A 12,881-nucleotide genomic window follows, 5' to 3' on the forward strand; every position below is an offset into this window, starting at 1 on the left:
CTTAGTGTATCTGTGGGTCCATCTCGACCTGGGCTCTGTTCTGGAGTCTTCCTTCAACACCTGGTTCTGAAGGACTCCAGTGTGGTCTCCTAAACATAGCTGAAGCCCACCCCCCGGTCTCCCTGTCTGCTGCATCCCCCTTAGTTTTAAGGTCGATTGCCTCTCCCTTAAACTGCTGCTACCACTCCTGCTTTGGCTTCCTCCCTCTGAGGCAAAGCTCTTCCAGCCCGGTCTCTACCCCCTTGGCGGGAGCGTATTTCTGAAATACGGCCTTGACCTTAGTACACTTCTGCTTGTCACCTCCTGAGCTTCTGCAGAAAGTTCGGGGAGGGGGGCACCTCATCTAAGGGGTATGTTGAGAAGGTGGAGGGTTTCCCTCTCCCTCTCCAAGGAGAGCCCCTCATTCTGCCCATTTCCATTGTGTTTCTGACCGTGGCAAGAGTGGGGATCAACTCTTTTTTGAATTTGTCTCTCTGGAGCCTGGCCATTGATCCTCTCGGGTCTCGTTTTCCACACTGGGGTGGGGACTGAGGGTTCATGAAGATAGGAAAGGACAACTTAACTCAAAGAAGCACTCATATGCCCCAAGCCCCAAACATGTCACCAGGCCTGGGGAAGGGCAGGAAGTGTCCTGTCCACAAACACATGCCTCCAGCATCCCAGCCCTGAAAGGAAAGCCAAGTACCTCCAGCTGCCTCTGGGGCCGACATGAGATCTGCCTGTAGCTTCTATGCCTGTGTGGGCAACGGACCCCTCTACCTTGTCCAGCCTGCTGGCCTGACACACGACCCCCCTGTGCTGTCCACCCATGCATGGGGTACGCAGCCCCTTAGAGTTACACGTGGGCACCCTTTGGCGGTCCTCTCTGGATGGGACATCCCCCTCCAGCTGCCCTAGTGCCTTCTGTCTGGCCTCGGAGCGTCTCCAGCTTTGATCCCCCAGTGGGAAGCCAGCGCCTGGCCACCATGGCCTCCAGTGTATTTCCTTACCCCATGGGACCCCCACCCCCATACTCCTCAGTCCCTCCAGCTCTGAGCAGGGACTCCTGTGGCCACTATACCCAGGTGGGATGGCTGACTCCTACCAGCTCAGGCTTCCTGACTGCAGTCCCGACTGCGGCGGGGGGACCGTCCAGAGAAGCTTCTCACTTGAAGACATGCCAAGCCCCTCCATCAGAATGGGCCTCCACTCCACGGTCAGCCTCTGGGCACCTGCACTGTCCCCCAGCCCAAAATTGTGCCCTCTGCCCCCTTCCCCCAGCGCAGACCCTCAGCCTGATCCTGGCTGTCCTCGCTCCCCTCGGCCACCCTGCAGAGCCTGCCACCGTCTCTTCCAGTGCTAATCGATAGCCCTGTCACCTGCCCCAACCATGGGAGACGTATTGCACGATGCCTAGTGAGCTGTGCGTCTGCCCAGACTCTGAAATTTGACTTCTAATTTTGAAAGGAGTTCAGATAATGTAACTTGTTCACTGTTTTTTCAGTTCCTAGCACGTTCTTGTTGGCCCTGGAAAGTCTCCTCTATTCGTTATTTCTTTTCACTTTTTCCCCCTTTGCCCCTCAACCCTGCTACCTGAGCCCGTTCCTCTCCCTGGCCTTTGTCATGGGCCTGCCCTGCCGTATATTTATACAGGTCCTCAAATATGCATGCAGCCTCATAAAACGCATTTTGCTTGCTTATGTTTTGAAATTACATAAATGACATCATAACTCAAGTTTGCTCTTTATCAGTCGACACAGTGTTTAGGATCCACCCACCCACGTAATGCATGTATATTTAGTTCGTGGCATGAAACGGCTCCGCTGAAGGTCAGAGAATGGCCCACCCCGCGCCCCCCCCACCCCAAGGAAGATGGGAGTTACTGGTTGGAAAAGGAAACACTCTCCATTTATCTAGGAATGAGTACACTAATGGAAATGACAAGATCCGGGTTTGGCCGTGGGAGTGGGTGGTTGGGGTAAGTGAGGGAGCAGGATGAGTGTGTCGAGAAGGTGAAAGGACAGCTGTCTGGACGATCCATCCTTGTGGACGCGGGAATGATCAAGAAATAGGGCAGAAGTGAAGAAAGCCGCTAGGTCTGCTGCAGAATCCTAAGACACGAGGAGAGACGACCATGGCCAAAGCGAGTAGCCACGGCATGGTCTGATGTGACCTTCAAAGGACTGTGGCGTGGAACTAGCAGTAAGGAGCAAGGTGTACCTGGGGACACACGAAAGAAAATGGCCATCGCTGGAGAGGGCTTCAGGGAAGCGGTGTCCCCAGGGGAACCAGGTGTCCTTGCCAGTGGGGATGCTGCAGAGAGTTGACATTCCTCCCTGGGGGACAGCTCAAAAACCATCTGGGGCTTTTCTGATTGACATGATGTTTGAAGAGTGTTACTGACTTGTAATGGGACCATGGAAGCTGAGTGACTTCTGCCGTGCAGGTGTCCCTCCCACTGGAGAACTGCCCCGGATTTACCTGTCCTTCCCTCGTCCCACTGGGGGCTCACAGAGGTGAAACACAGCTCATAGTTAGTGAAGCCGAGAAGCTGATTCATTTTGCACAGAAGCACAAACTATGTTGGTACTGTTTTAAAGTACACACCATACTAGCGAAAGTGACCTCCCCTCTTTCATTTTCCTGTGTGTTTACATTTTTTTAAATTTTTTTAAATGTTTATTTATTTTTGAGGGACAGAGAGAGACAGCATGAGCAAGGAAGGGACAGAGAGAGAGAGAGAGACCCAGAATATGAAGCAGGCTCCAGGAGCTGAGCGGTCAGCACAGAGCCCGAAGCGGGACTCGAACCCACGAGCCGCGAGATCATGACCTGAGCCGAAGTCAGATGCTCAACTGACTGAGCCACCCAGGCGCCCCTGTGATTTTTTTTTTTAATTGTGACATTCTAGGTTTCCAGGAAGTTGCAAAGGTAGCATAGAGAGGTCCCATGCAAGCTTCACCCATTTTCCCCCAGGGGTGCACCTTGCCTTACAATGTCAAACCAGGCAACTGAGTTTGGGGCAGTGTGGATACCGTTCTGTGCGATCTTGTCACGTGTTCAGCTTTCTGTAACCGTCACCTCCATCGGGATACAGAGCTGTGCTGTCATGACAGAGGTCTCTTGTAATATCCCCTTCCCCTGCACTAACTCCTGACAGTGGTTATGTGCTGTCTGTAGTTCCACAGTTTCGAGAACATTGTATCCACCGAATTATACACGATGAGCCCATTCGCATTTAATGTAATTACTGCTAGGTTAGGGCTGAAGTCTGCTGTTTCCTCTTTGGTTTTCAACTTGTTCCCTCTGTGTTTCACTTCTCTGTTTTCCTTCACCTGCCCTCCCAAGGGTTGCTTGAACATTTTTAAAAATTCCACTTTGATTCATCCGTACAGCATATCTGTAGAGTTATCTTGCAGAGTATCTCTTTATATGGATTTTTAATGAAATACACAGCATTCAAATTGTTTTCCTCTTACAGGTTGGATAGCCTTTCTCTCTCACTGCTTTCAAGATTTTTTTAGCCTTGAGTTTCCAGTATTTGGACTATGACGTATCGTGCTGGGGATTTTTTTGGACTTAACCTCATTTGGGATTGCTCGGTTTGTTTTCTTGAATCTCTAGGTTTCTGTCTTCTGCCCAATTTGGGGCATTTCTTGCTGTTATCGGTTTGACTACTTTTTCAGTTCTACCCTCTCTCTACTCTCCTGGGTCTCCAGCGACCCAAATGTTAATCTTAAGTTATAGACCCAGATGTCCCTAAGATTCTATGCACTTTTTTTCTCCCTATTCAGACTAGGTCATTTTTATCATTCTATCTGTGGGTTTATTAATTCTTTCCTCTGTTCTCTCCATTCTTCTTTGAGCCCATCCACTGAGTTTGCTTGCTTTTTTTTATTTCAATTATTATATTTTTGAGTTCTAAAATTCCTACTTGGTCCTTTTTTATATCTTCCATTTCTTTGCTGAGACTTTCCTTTTTTTAAAATGTTTGTTTATTTTTGAGAGAGAGAGAGAGAGGCAGAATGTGAATGGGGGAGGGGCAGAGAGAGAGACCAACAGAATCTGAAGGATGCTCCAGGCTCTGAGCTGTCAGCACAGAGCCCGACGTGGGGCTCGGACCCAAGATCATGACCTGAGCTGAAATCAGACAATCAACTGAGCCACCCAGGCACCCCTCCTTTTACTCTTTCAGATAAAAGTAAGTTTTACTAAGTTACCCACTCACTCCTACCCTGCCCCCCATCTTAGCATCTTGTTGCTTTATTTTTCATCTTGCTATATCTCCCCCATGTGTGTTCAGAGCTGGCCCTTGTGGGACGGGCCTTCCGCAGCCTTGGACTGCCCTCACGGTAAATGACCGCTTAGCTGAAAACCCAGCTGTGAGCTTGTCTTCTCCCAGTGCTTTGAGAATCAACAGACCCTTGAGCCACACGGGTTTGAAATGCACGGGTCTGCACGTATGGGGATTCGGTACAGGACGGTGCTTGAAACGTGGTTTCCCTTTCACACGACTGCTGTACTAGCATCTTCTTCCCACTGGCTTACTTGATTGTGAGAATACAGTGCAGTAAGACCTTGGATGGCGAGGACCTTGTTCTGCAAGACGAGCAAACCTTTCTAACACACGTTAACTTGATAAACGAGCAACGGCTGGCACTACAATGCATCCCACAGTCACAACTGAGCCAACGGTTCTTGAAATTCACTTTGATATACAAGTGCTTTGGGTTACAAGCATGTTTCCGGAAAGAATTACGCTCGCAAACCAGGGCTTTACTGCATGTACAAAATACGTGTTAATGGGCTGTCTGCGTTATTGGTGAGGCTTCTGCTTAAAAGTTGGGTTATTAACAATGAAGTTTGGCCAAGGTGTCAAAAATGACATGGGGGTTTTCGCCGGCATGGGGGGTTGGCCCTCCTACAGCTGTGTTCTTTCGTCTTCTCACCATGGCCATGGGGAAGCCCAGCAGGGTCCCCCAGCCCTGCTTCTTGTGGGCAGGAAAGCATTTCTCCCGGGAGCCTCTGGGAGTTTTCTTTTCTACTTCATTTTCCATTCTTCCGGTTTTCAATCTTTAATTCTGGAGAATGTTGGTCCTTGTGTCTTCAAACGTTTTTTCTACTCCATTAATTCTGTTTCTTCGGCGGAGGTCCTAGCACGTGGGTGTTAGGGCCTCTAACCTCCCCATCTCCAGACTTGTCTCTTACGTTTCCCGCCTCGGTTCCTCACGCTTTCTGAGCGCACTCCTCAACCTCATCTTCTGGCTCATTAAGTCTGTTTTTCCGATCTATTAAGGCCTTCAGTGTTTCCATTTATTATATTTCCATTCTCGCATTTTCTTAAGGTCTTCCTTTAACTGTTTGTTCCTGCTTCACGGCGTCAACACTCTCTTGGCCCTCTGGCGGATATTTGTCATGATGTCTTCCATTCCCGATGTCACGGTTGCCCAAATCCTGCCCTATCTACTTTGGGTTCCTGCGTTACTTTTCTTTCGTGGCATCAACTCTTTCCCTTGAGTTCCTTACCCCTGGGGACAGTGGCCACCTTCGTGGTGGCCCAGGTACCAGCTTGTGCCTTTTCTAGGCTATCTCCTCCAACTCGGGGGATCCTCCTCCAACTTGGGGATCCCCAGTCCCAGCGTGTCATCCTGCCCCTTAGTGTACTCCCCTGGCTCTGATCCCCATCTTTGGGGGTGGATGGATCTGGGAGGAAGAAACCACTCTGTACTGGAGTTGTCTCTGTCCCTCCTCAGCAGGGCTCTGACCTTTTGGGAGGAGACCAGCTCTGCTGTTTGCCTGTTGCTCCTGGAGTTTTGTGATGATGAATGGCCAAGGCTTTGCCTGGGGCTGAGAAGCCCCCAGGAGGCATCCTTAGCAGGAAGTGAGATCATTAAGAGGAATCGATGGGAGAGTAAGTCAGTGGGACCGAGGGCAACTTTGGAGGCGTGTTCAAGACTATCTGGTCTGAGATGTCAGCTCTGTGCTACATGCACAGTTCCCACCTGGCCGTGTGTGGGACGCCTTGGAGAAGGCGGCACCCTCCAGACCCACCCCACCCTTGACTCAACAGTCATTCAAAACCTAACTGGAAGTCACAGGGCAGCCCTGGGAGTGATGGAGGTGGGCCTGGTGCTCAGAATGTCCTCTCCAACTCTACTGCTCCCTGCAGCCTCCCCCTGCCTCTCCTGATCCTCCAAGAGCTCAGGGACACCTTGTGGTGATTACCTGGCATAGCCATGTATCACTTGTATCCTGCTTCTTTATACTCACTTTTTTTTTTTTTTTTTTTTTTTTGCTTAAGGTTTTTTGTTTTTTGTTTTTTGTTTTTTCCAAGAAATGGCTTCTGTCGTTTGGGGACACAGATAGCCTGTGTCATTTAGCATCACTCATCCTAAATAGAAGGTCGTTGTAATGTGAATGTACTCTAAAACTGTCGTTGAACCCCCATAAAAGCTCTCTCTGGGAGCTTAACACAGACTGGGCAGGTTAAAGAAGCCCGTCCCTCACTGAGCCCGCCCCTCCAGCAGAGGGCCGGGCAGACAAGGGAAAGTCTGCGAGGGGTGACTGCTAATACCTGTCTGCACACCACGAAGATGCCTCGTGCCCTAGCCTCCCGCCCCTGGCCAGAGATCGGTCCTGACCTCAGCCGTGAAAATGTCCCCTTTGAGACGAACCAGGGCCCCGGGCTGGGATGATGGCAGGTGAGTGTGGAGCCTGGTTCTGGGACTTGCTGGCCGTGTGACTTCAGCAGGTTATGTACCCTTTCTTGGCCTCAGTTTCCTCATGTGTGGAATGGGGAGGCTGGCATCGGTTTCATTAACACCCACTTACAGGGTTGAAATGACCCACGCAAAGCTCTCACACTGTGCTGCCTGATCAAAGTCATCTGTGTGTTTCATTTTCCCAGTCCCTGCCCCTTTCCCAACAACTGCTGCCCCAACACGGCCACAACCAAGTGACCTCAGGGACAAGTCACACCCGTTGAGAGCATCTGCCCCCCTTAGCACAGCTCTTGAGCCATCCCACGCTCTGTTAGTGTCCTCTGCTGCCGGGTCACCCGACACCACAACTGTCACCACACGAAGAGCTTGCAGCCCCCAGGCAGAGTCGCTGTCTGCTTAGCTCTGAGCCTGCGTCGACCCACTTAATCGCCCACCAGTGCCCTGTCATGTGGATCCTGGAGTGACCCTGCTTCCAGATGAGGAGACAGCACCAAGGGGGTAAGTGACTTGCCCGAAGTCACGCGGTGATGCGGAGCCTGGAGTCGGACCCCGGCAAGCCTGCCCCCAGGTTCCCGCCTTTCCTTGCAGACTCCGCCCAGACTCCCCGCGGGTGACCTCCCTGCTCTTTGGGCAGGCGGGACAGGTGAGGCACAAGTGAAGACTGGACCTCACAAGACAGAGAGCTGGGTGGGTGTGCCGTGTGCCTTCTCACATTCTGGCCCAGGGTCATGTCTGTTCACACGCAGAGGGCTCTGCACGAGGCCTGCAGGGGCCTGAGCGTTTGGCAGAGGCAGTGGGCCAGGGGCTGGTGAACAGCCCACCCTGTGCATCCAGACGGTCACGGGCAGCCCAGGGAGGCGCAGCTCCCTCCCACTGCCCTGGCTGAGCATGGCGGCCAGCAGGATGACTTAGGCCCAGGCTCTCAGCTCCGGCCTCCCTCCCACCGGGTGACAGCAGGCTTGGACGATTCCCATCCGCAAGTGTTGAGATGCAGGGAAGTTTGTGTCTGGAAGCAGAGCTCCCCAAATCCTCACTCACCAGCCCTTACCCCGGCCCGAAGCCTTTCACTAATGAGTCTTCTTTGGGCTCAAGCCCCGTGGGCGGTCCGGTTCTCCATCTGCCCATCCCCCAATCGATGGGCCCCTCGTGCAGTCACTACCAGGCCACCCGCCGCGCTGCCTGGGGGAGAGGTGGGCACGGCCAGTCGGCAGCTCCTGGCAGGGCTCTGCTCAGCACCTCTGGGGCCAACCACCTCACGCCTGTCCAGGCTGAGGGGCTCTGAGCAGACCTCCCCGCCGGTTAGTGGGAGGAGAGCCTCACGGGGATATAATCCAGTGCTCCAGCCGTGTGGACGGGCTGATGGATGGGCTGAGCTCTGGCTGACTGAGTCCCAGCAGGGGACACTAACTTGTCAACTCTTACACTGACTCCTGCTCTTGAGCAGGCCCTGGCTGCCCTTACGGTGGCCGGCCTGAGTGTGTCCCTCCTCAGTCTGGTGCACTCTGTGACCTCCTACCCTGCAAAGCCAGCGTGGTCCTGCCAGCGACTAGATTCTTTCCGGCGACCAAACTGCCAAGGTTCGTTCAAGTGCTGGCTGGCGTCCAGTCTCCTTACCTGGGTACCCTGAGCTATCCTATCCCAGACTCCTTGCACCCTGAAGCTTAGCACACAAACCTCTGTCCCTTTTTTTTTTTTTATTTTTTAACATTTACTCATTTTTCAGAGACAGAGACAGAGCACGAGTGGGGGAGGGGGCAGAGAGAGCGGGAGACACAGAATCCAAAGCAGACTCCAGGCTCCAATCTGCAGCCCAGAGCTGGATGCGGGGCTCGAACGCACAGACCGCGAGATCATGACCTGAACTGAAGTCGGACACTCAGCTGACCGAGCCACCCGGGCGCCCCTGCGATTCTTCTTGAGCAAGACCGTCCACATGCCCATCCGTGGGCTAGATAAAGTCCCTGTGGCGCTGTGGCCTTCCCCTCACGTAAAGACTGGCTTAGCAGATGACGATATGCCAGCACCTTCGTGGCCAACATCAGGCAGCCAGTAGCCAGTCAGGGCTGGACAGAGGGTCGCTTAAGGGTGGAGAGGGGGAGAAAGGTGCCTGGTATTTGGGGCAATCCACAGACCTTGACCCCCGGATGGCTTCCCCAGGGCGGGGGAGAGCCTGCTCTCAGCATCTGCTATGCAGAGTAACAGGCCACCGATTCCACCGCTGACCTCCCTGCTAACCCCCAGGAAGCCAACTGGCCAGGCCAATCGATGCGGTGTGAGTGCAACCATTTTTCAGTGCGGCTTGTCTTACAAAATGGTGGCTGCATGCCAGATCTGAAGTCTTCAAAAGGCCAACAGGTGCCTCTGAATCTGGGACAGTGTCAGACCCTCAACTGCAGTCACCCAGCCCTCCCCTCTCCTGAGCTCGCTCTCATGGATGAGGCTATGAGTTGGGGGCCACCACTTCCTGCTACTGACCCCCCAGCCCAGGCTCAAACCGGCCGCAAGAGTCCATGAGGTTACAGCCCCTGTCCCCGCACCTGCCTGCAGCTTCCTGCTCTCACCCAGCCCGAGTCTGTGGCCTTGGGTGCCAGGCAGACCCCTTCTCCGCTCACAGGAGCCCCACCCCTGACCTCCTGTCATCTGTGCTCTGCTCACACCCCATGTGGGGTCTTCCTCCCCCAGACTGTCCCAGAGCAGCTGGGAAGATGGGCCCAGAAACACCAGCAAAACCGCTAGGAATCATGGGTGTGAGTGAGTAGGCACGAGGCCGTCCTCGGGTGATGGCGAGTGAGTGAGCTTCGGGCTGCTCGGCCGAGGGGACCTCAAGCACAGAGCCACTGCACACAAAAGCACAGAACTAAGGACTGTGGGTCCTACAGGGACAGGAGAGTCCGGGACTGGAATCTGGAGCCAGCCAGCCTGTCACAGAAGCCCTGCTCTGCTATGTTCTAGAGCATGCCCTTAGCTAAGGCCTTAACCTCCTCGTACCTCAGGTTCCTCATCTGGAAAATGGGAATAACAGTGCCATGCACACCACGAGGACTGCAGCAAGGATGAAGGATGAAGCTAGCTGGCACAGGTCCTGGCATTGCTACCGTCAGTCTGGGAGCCTGGCAAAGGGGCACCTGGGCCTTAGAAGGGGCTGCCCAGGGGAGCTAGAGCCCGGGAGGCAAGCTGAGCAGAAACAAGTCTGGCTTTGCCCCTTCTGCCCTCCCTCTAATCTCTCTCCAGGGCCCCCCATCGGCTGAGCCCACCAAGGAGCCTTAGTTCCTTGGTGCAAAGCAGAGCAAAAAGACCAGTCCATAGGCCCAGCATGAGGCTCGCTCATTTGAGCCCCTGACCCGATGAGTCGTCCTCACTTAGCCCTTGGGAGGTGTGAGCATGATAGCGGAGTAGAGTCAGCCCAGGCTGGCAGTGACAGTGGGGGAAGGCGGCTTCCCCGGGGTCGGGGTCCAGCATATCCAAGATGGAGTAGCTGCCAACGAGGGAGGACATCTTGTTTGCGGGGCTGGTTTCAAGGGCGAGCAGGGTGAATGGAGCGGGGCAGGGAAACCAAGTCAGAAGCCTAACAGGAAGGGAGATAGCGTGAGGAGTTCGTGGCTCTTTTTTTTTTTTTTTAATTTTTAATTTTATTAATTTTGGGAGAGAGAAAGAGAGCAAGGGAGCACGGGAGGGGCAGAGAGAGGAGGGGAGAGAACTACAGCATCAGCATGGAGCCTGACGTGGGGCTCAAACCCATGAACAGTGAGGTCTCGATCTGAGCCGAAACCAAGAGTCGGGTGTTTGACTGACTGAGCCCCCCAGGTGCCCCTCCTGGCTCTTCTTATAAGGCTGGGTCCCTCCTCCTGGGAATGCACAGAGACTTCAACCCCTGCCCTGTACTCTGGGAAGAACCAGAACTGTATGTGGGGAGCTTGGCAGAGGCAGGGAAAGATGTAGCTGAGTCCAGATATCCCAGGAATAGTCGGGACTCAGGGAACCACACGTCCCTTGTGTCATTGAAGAGACAGCCAGGGGTGGGGCCACTGGTCCAAACTCCTGCACCTGCCGATCTCCTCGTCAAAGCAAGACCAGGCTAGAGACAGACCTACGGCAAAGGACATCTGGCCGCTGCTTCGTCACCTTCTGTTGTCATCGTATCTACTTGTGTATTGTATGGCGAGTGACCCTGAATTTCCATTGACTTTAGTGATTATATGGAATATGTAACGCATCCCGTGAAAATCTGGTAAGCAGAGTAGCAAAAGCGAGTGCCCAGGAATGTGGAAACGCTGTACGGTAGGCATAGGAACAGCCAGGCTTTACAACCAAGTTAAGTCCTGTGAGCTCAGAGGGTGAGAGGGGCAGGGTGAGGCGGGGAAGCAGGGCCAGGGAACAGGACGGACAGGGCTCCACCCCTTAGGCGTCCATCTTGGCTTCGGGTTTGGTGTTCATATCTGCACACTGCCTGCTTTCCTCTCCTCTTCTGTTCTAATGCTCCCCACAGAAGAGCAGCCCCTTCTTCAAGGCGGGGGGCTCAAGAGGGTGGCTACCCAGCCCCCAAACAGAGCACCACGTGGCCACGGCGGGTACGGGGTACAAGTTTTATATGGTCCTCAACCTCCCTGCCAAGCGGTTCTACTGAGGGTCCTGTCCCAGCTGGCAGGGGACGTTTGCCATCCCCTGTGCTTTGTGCAGGCAGTAAAGCCTGGCCAGTAGTAGGCTGCTGTGACACAGGCCCTCCGACTTGGTACGGGCTGGTTCTTGGGACACCGTGGGAAGTGACGGCCAAGCAGCCCAGCCACCTGAGGCCAACCCCACCCTCCACGGCTTCCTAGGGGTCTAGTCACATGTGCACCTGTCACCAACAGCCTCTTTGGTTTGTTTGGAAGCGGAAGGCATCCTCATAGCCCAAGAGAAGCCTCAGTCTGCGTCCAAGGCATGTGCACACCCTCTTTAGAGAAAGCATCTTCCAGAACACAAAGTTACAAAGAGAAGGGAATGCTGTCCATTTTTGAGGGAGAGACGGTTTCCCAGGCGGAGGACCGCACAGAGGGAAGAAACAGTGCGCATGGATCCTCCCTGAAGGAAGGCGCTCCAGGGGGACGTTTTCCAGACAGTGCCGCTTTCCCTCCCCCAGAAGCCTGCGCAGACAGGCACCTGCATTTTCCAGGCACCTTCAGATCCTGGAACAAGGTTAGTTCAAGGTGAGTTCAAAGTGGGTTCCTCCTTCTACCAGATCAATTAACTCTAATTCCAAAACTGTATTTTTACTGATCTCTCTCTCAGGATCCGTATAAGAAAACACTGCTACTTAAGAGATTTAAGTTTGGTTCAAAGCGCTACTCGAGGAAACCGTGGTTTTCGAGGTAGCACGCACGCTATGAGTAGGTGAATATTAGGAGTGGATCACCTCCATGGTAGTGTTCCGGCTACATTATATAAACACTGCTCTCTGGGGCGCCTGGGTGGCTCAGTCGGTTGAGCGCCCAACTTCGGCTCAGGTCGTGATCTCACGGTTTGTGAGTTCGGGCCCCACGTCGGACTCTGTGCTGACAGCTCGGAGCCTTTGGCCTGCTTTGGATTCTAGGTCTCCCTCTTTCCCTCTGCCCCTCCCTCGCTCATGCTCTGCCTCTCTCTCTGTCAAAAATAAATAAACATTAAAAAAATCTTTTTTAATTTAAACTTTGCTCTCATTTTAATCCGTAGTCTGCCGTAACAGCAATAGCAAACGGAATAGCGACTGGGATGCTATGGAGATCTACGAGAGGCATTTAAAACCACAGAGATGATTCTGGTTTGCCTGGAACAACAAGAGGACAACTTAATGGTGATTGCTTAAAAAAGGCACGAAAATAAACATATCACATATCACTACCGCAGGGTGCATTTAAAGTGGTATATTTAAAGGGGAATTTATAGCATTAAAAATTCACAAAGGAATAAAGGCGAAAAATGAATTGACTGAGTGTCATCTTTAAGAAGTTACAAAGTGAAGAGTACGTTCACAATAAACAAAGACGTGAAGAGACACACTCCAGAAGGCACAAGAAGAGAATCGATGTGTCAAGAGTACATTCAAAGAAAACAGACGAACCTATGGCAAGATTTTTTTTTCATCCTTCCTTCCTTTAAAAGATGCAGTATTAGGGAGGCGCCTGGGTGGCTCAGTCGGTTGAGCGCTCGACTTCAGCTCAGGTC

At 53.0% G+C, this 12,881-nt stretch overlaps 1 protein-coding gene across 1 annotated transcript; it reads left to right on the top strand.

Annotated features, from left to right (window-relative positions):
- The first annotated feature begins 708 nt into the window (after positions 1 to 708).
- On the top strand, positions 709 to 1,452 carry CA2H3orf56 (chromosome A2 C3orf56 homolog). Its single transcript, XM_011280263.3, is given in 3 exon segments — positions 709 to 738; positions 834 to 1,184; positions 1,187 to 1,452. Coding segments are annotated over 3 exon segments (537 nt in total). The 3' UTR covers positions 1,343 to 1,452.
- The last annotated feature ends 11,429 nt before the right edge of the window (positions 1,453 to 12,881 follow it).

This window comes from Felis catus, chromosome A2 (assembly GCF_018350175.1).
Source record: "Felis catus isolate Fca126 chromosome A2, F.catus_Fca126_mat1.0, whole genome shotgun sequence".
Classification (NCBI taxonomy): domain Eukaryota; kingdom Metazoa; phylum Chordata; class Mammalia; order Carnivora; family Felidae; genus Felis; species Felis catus.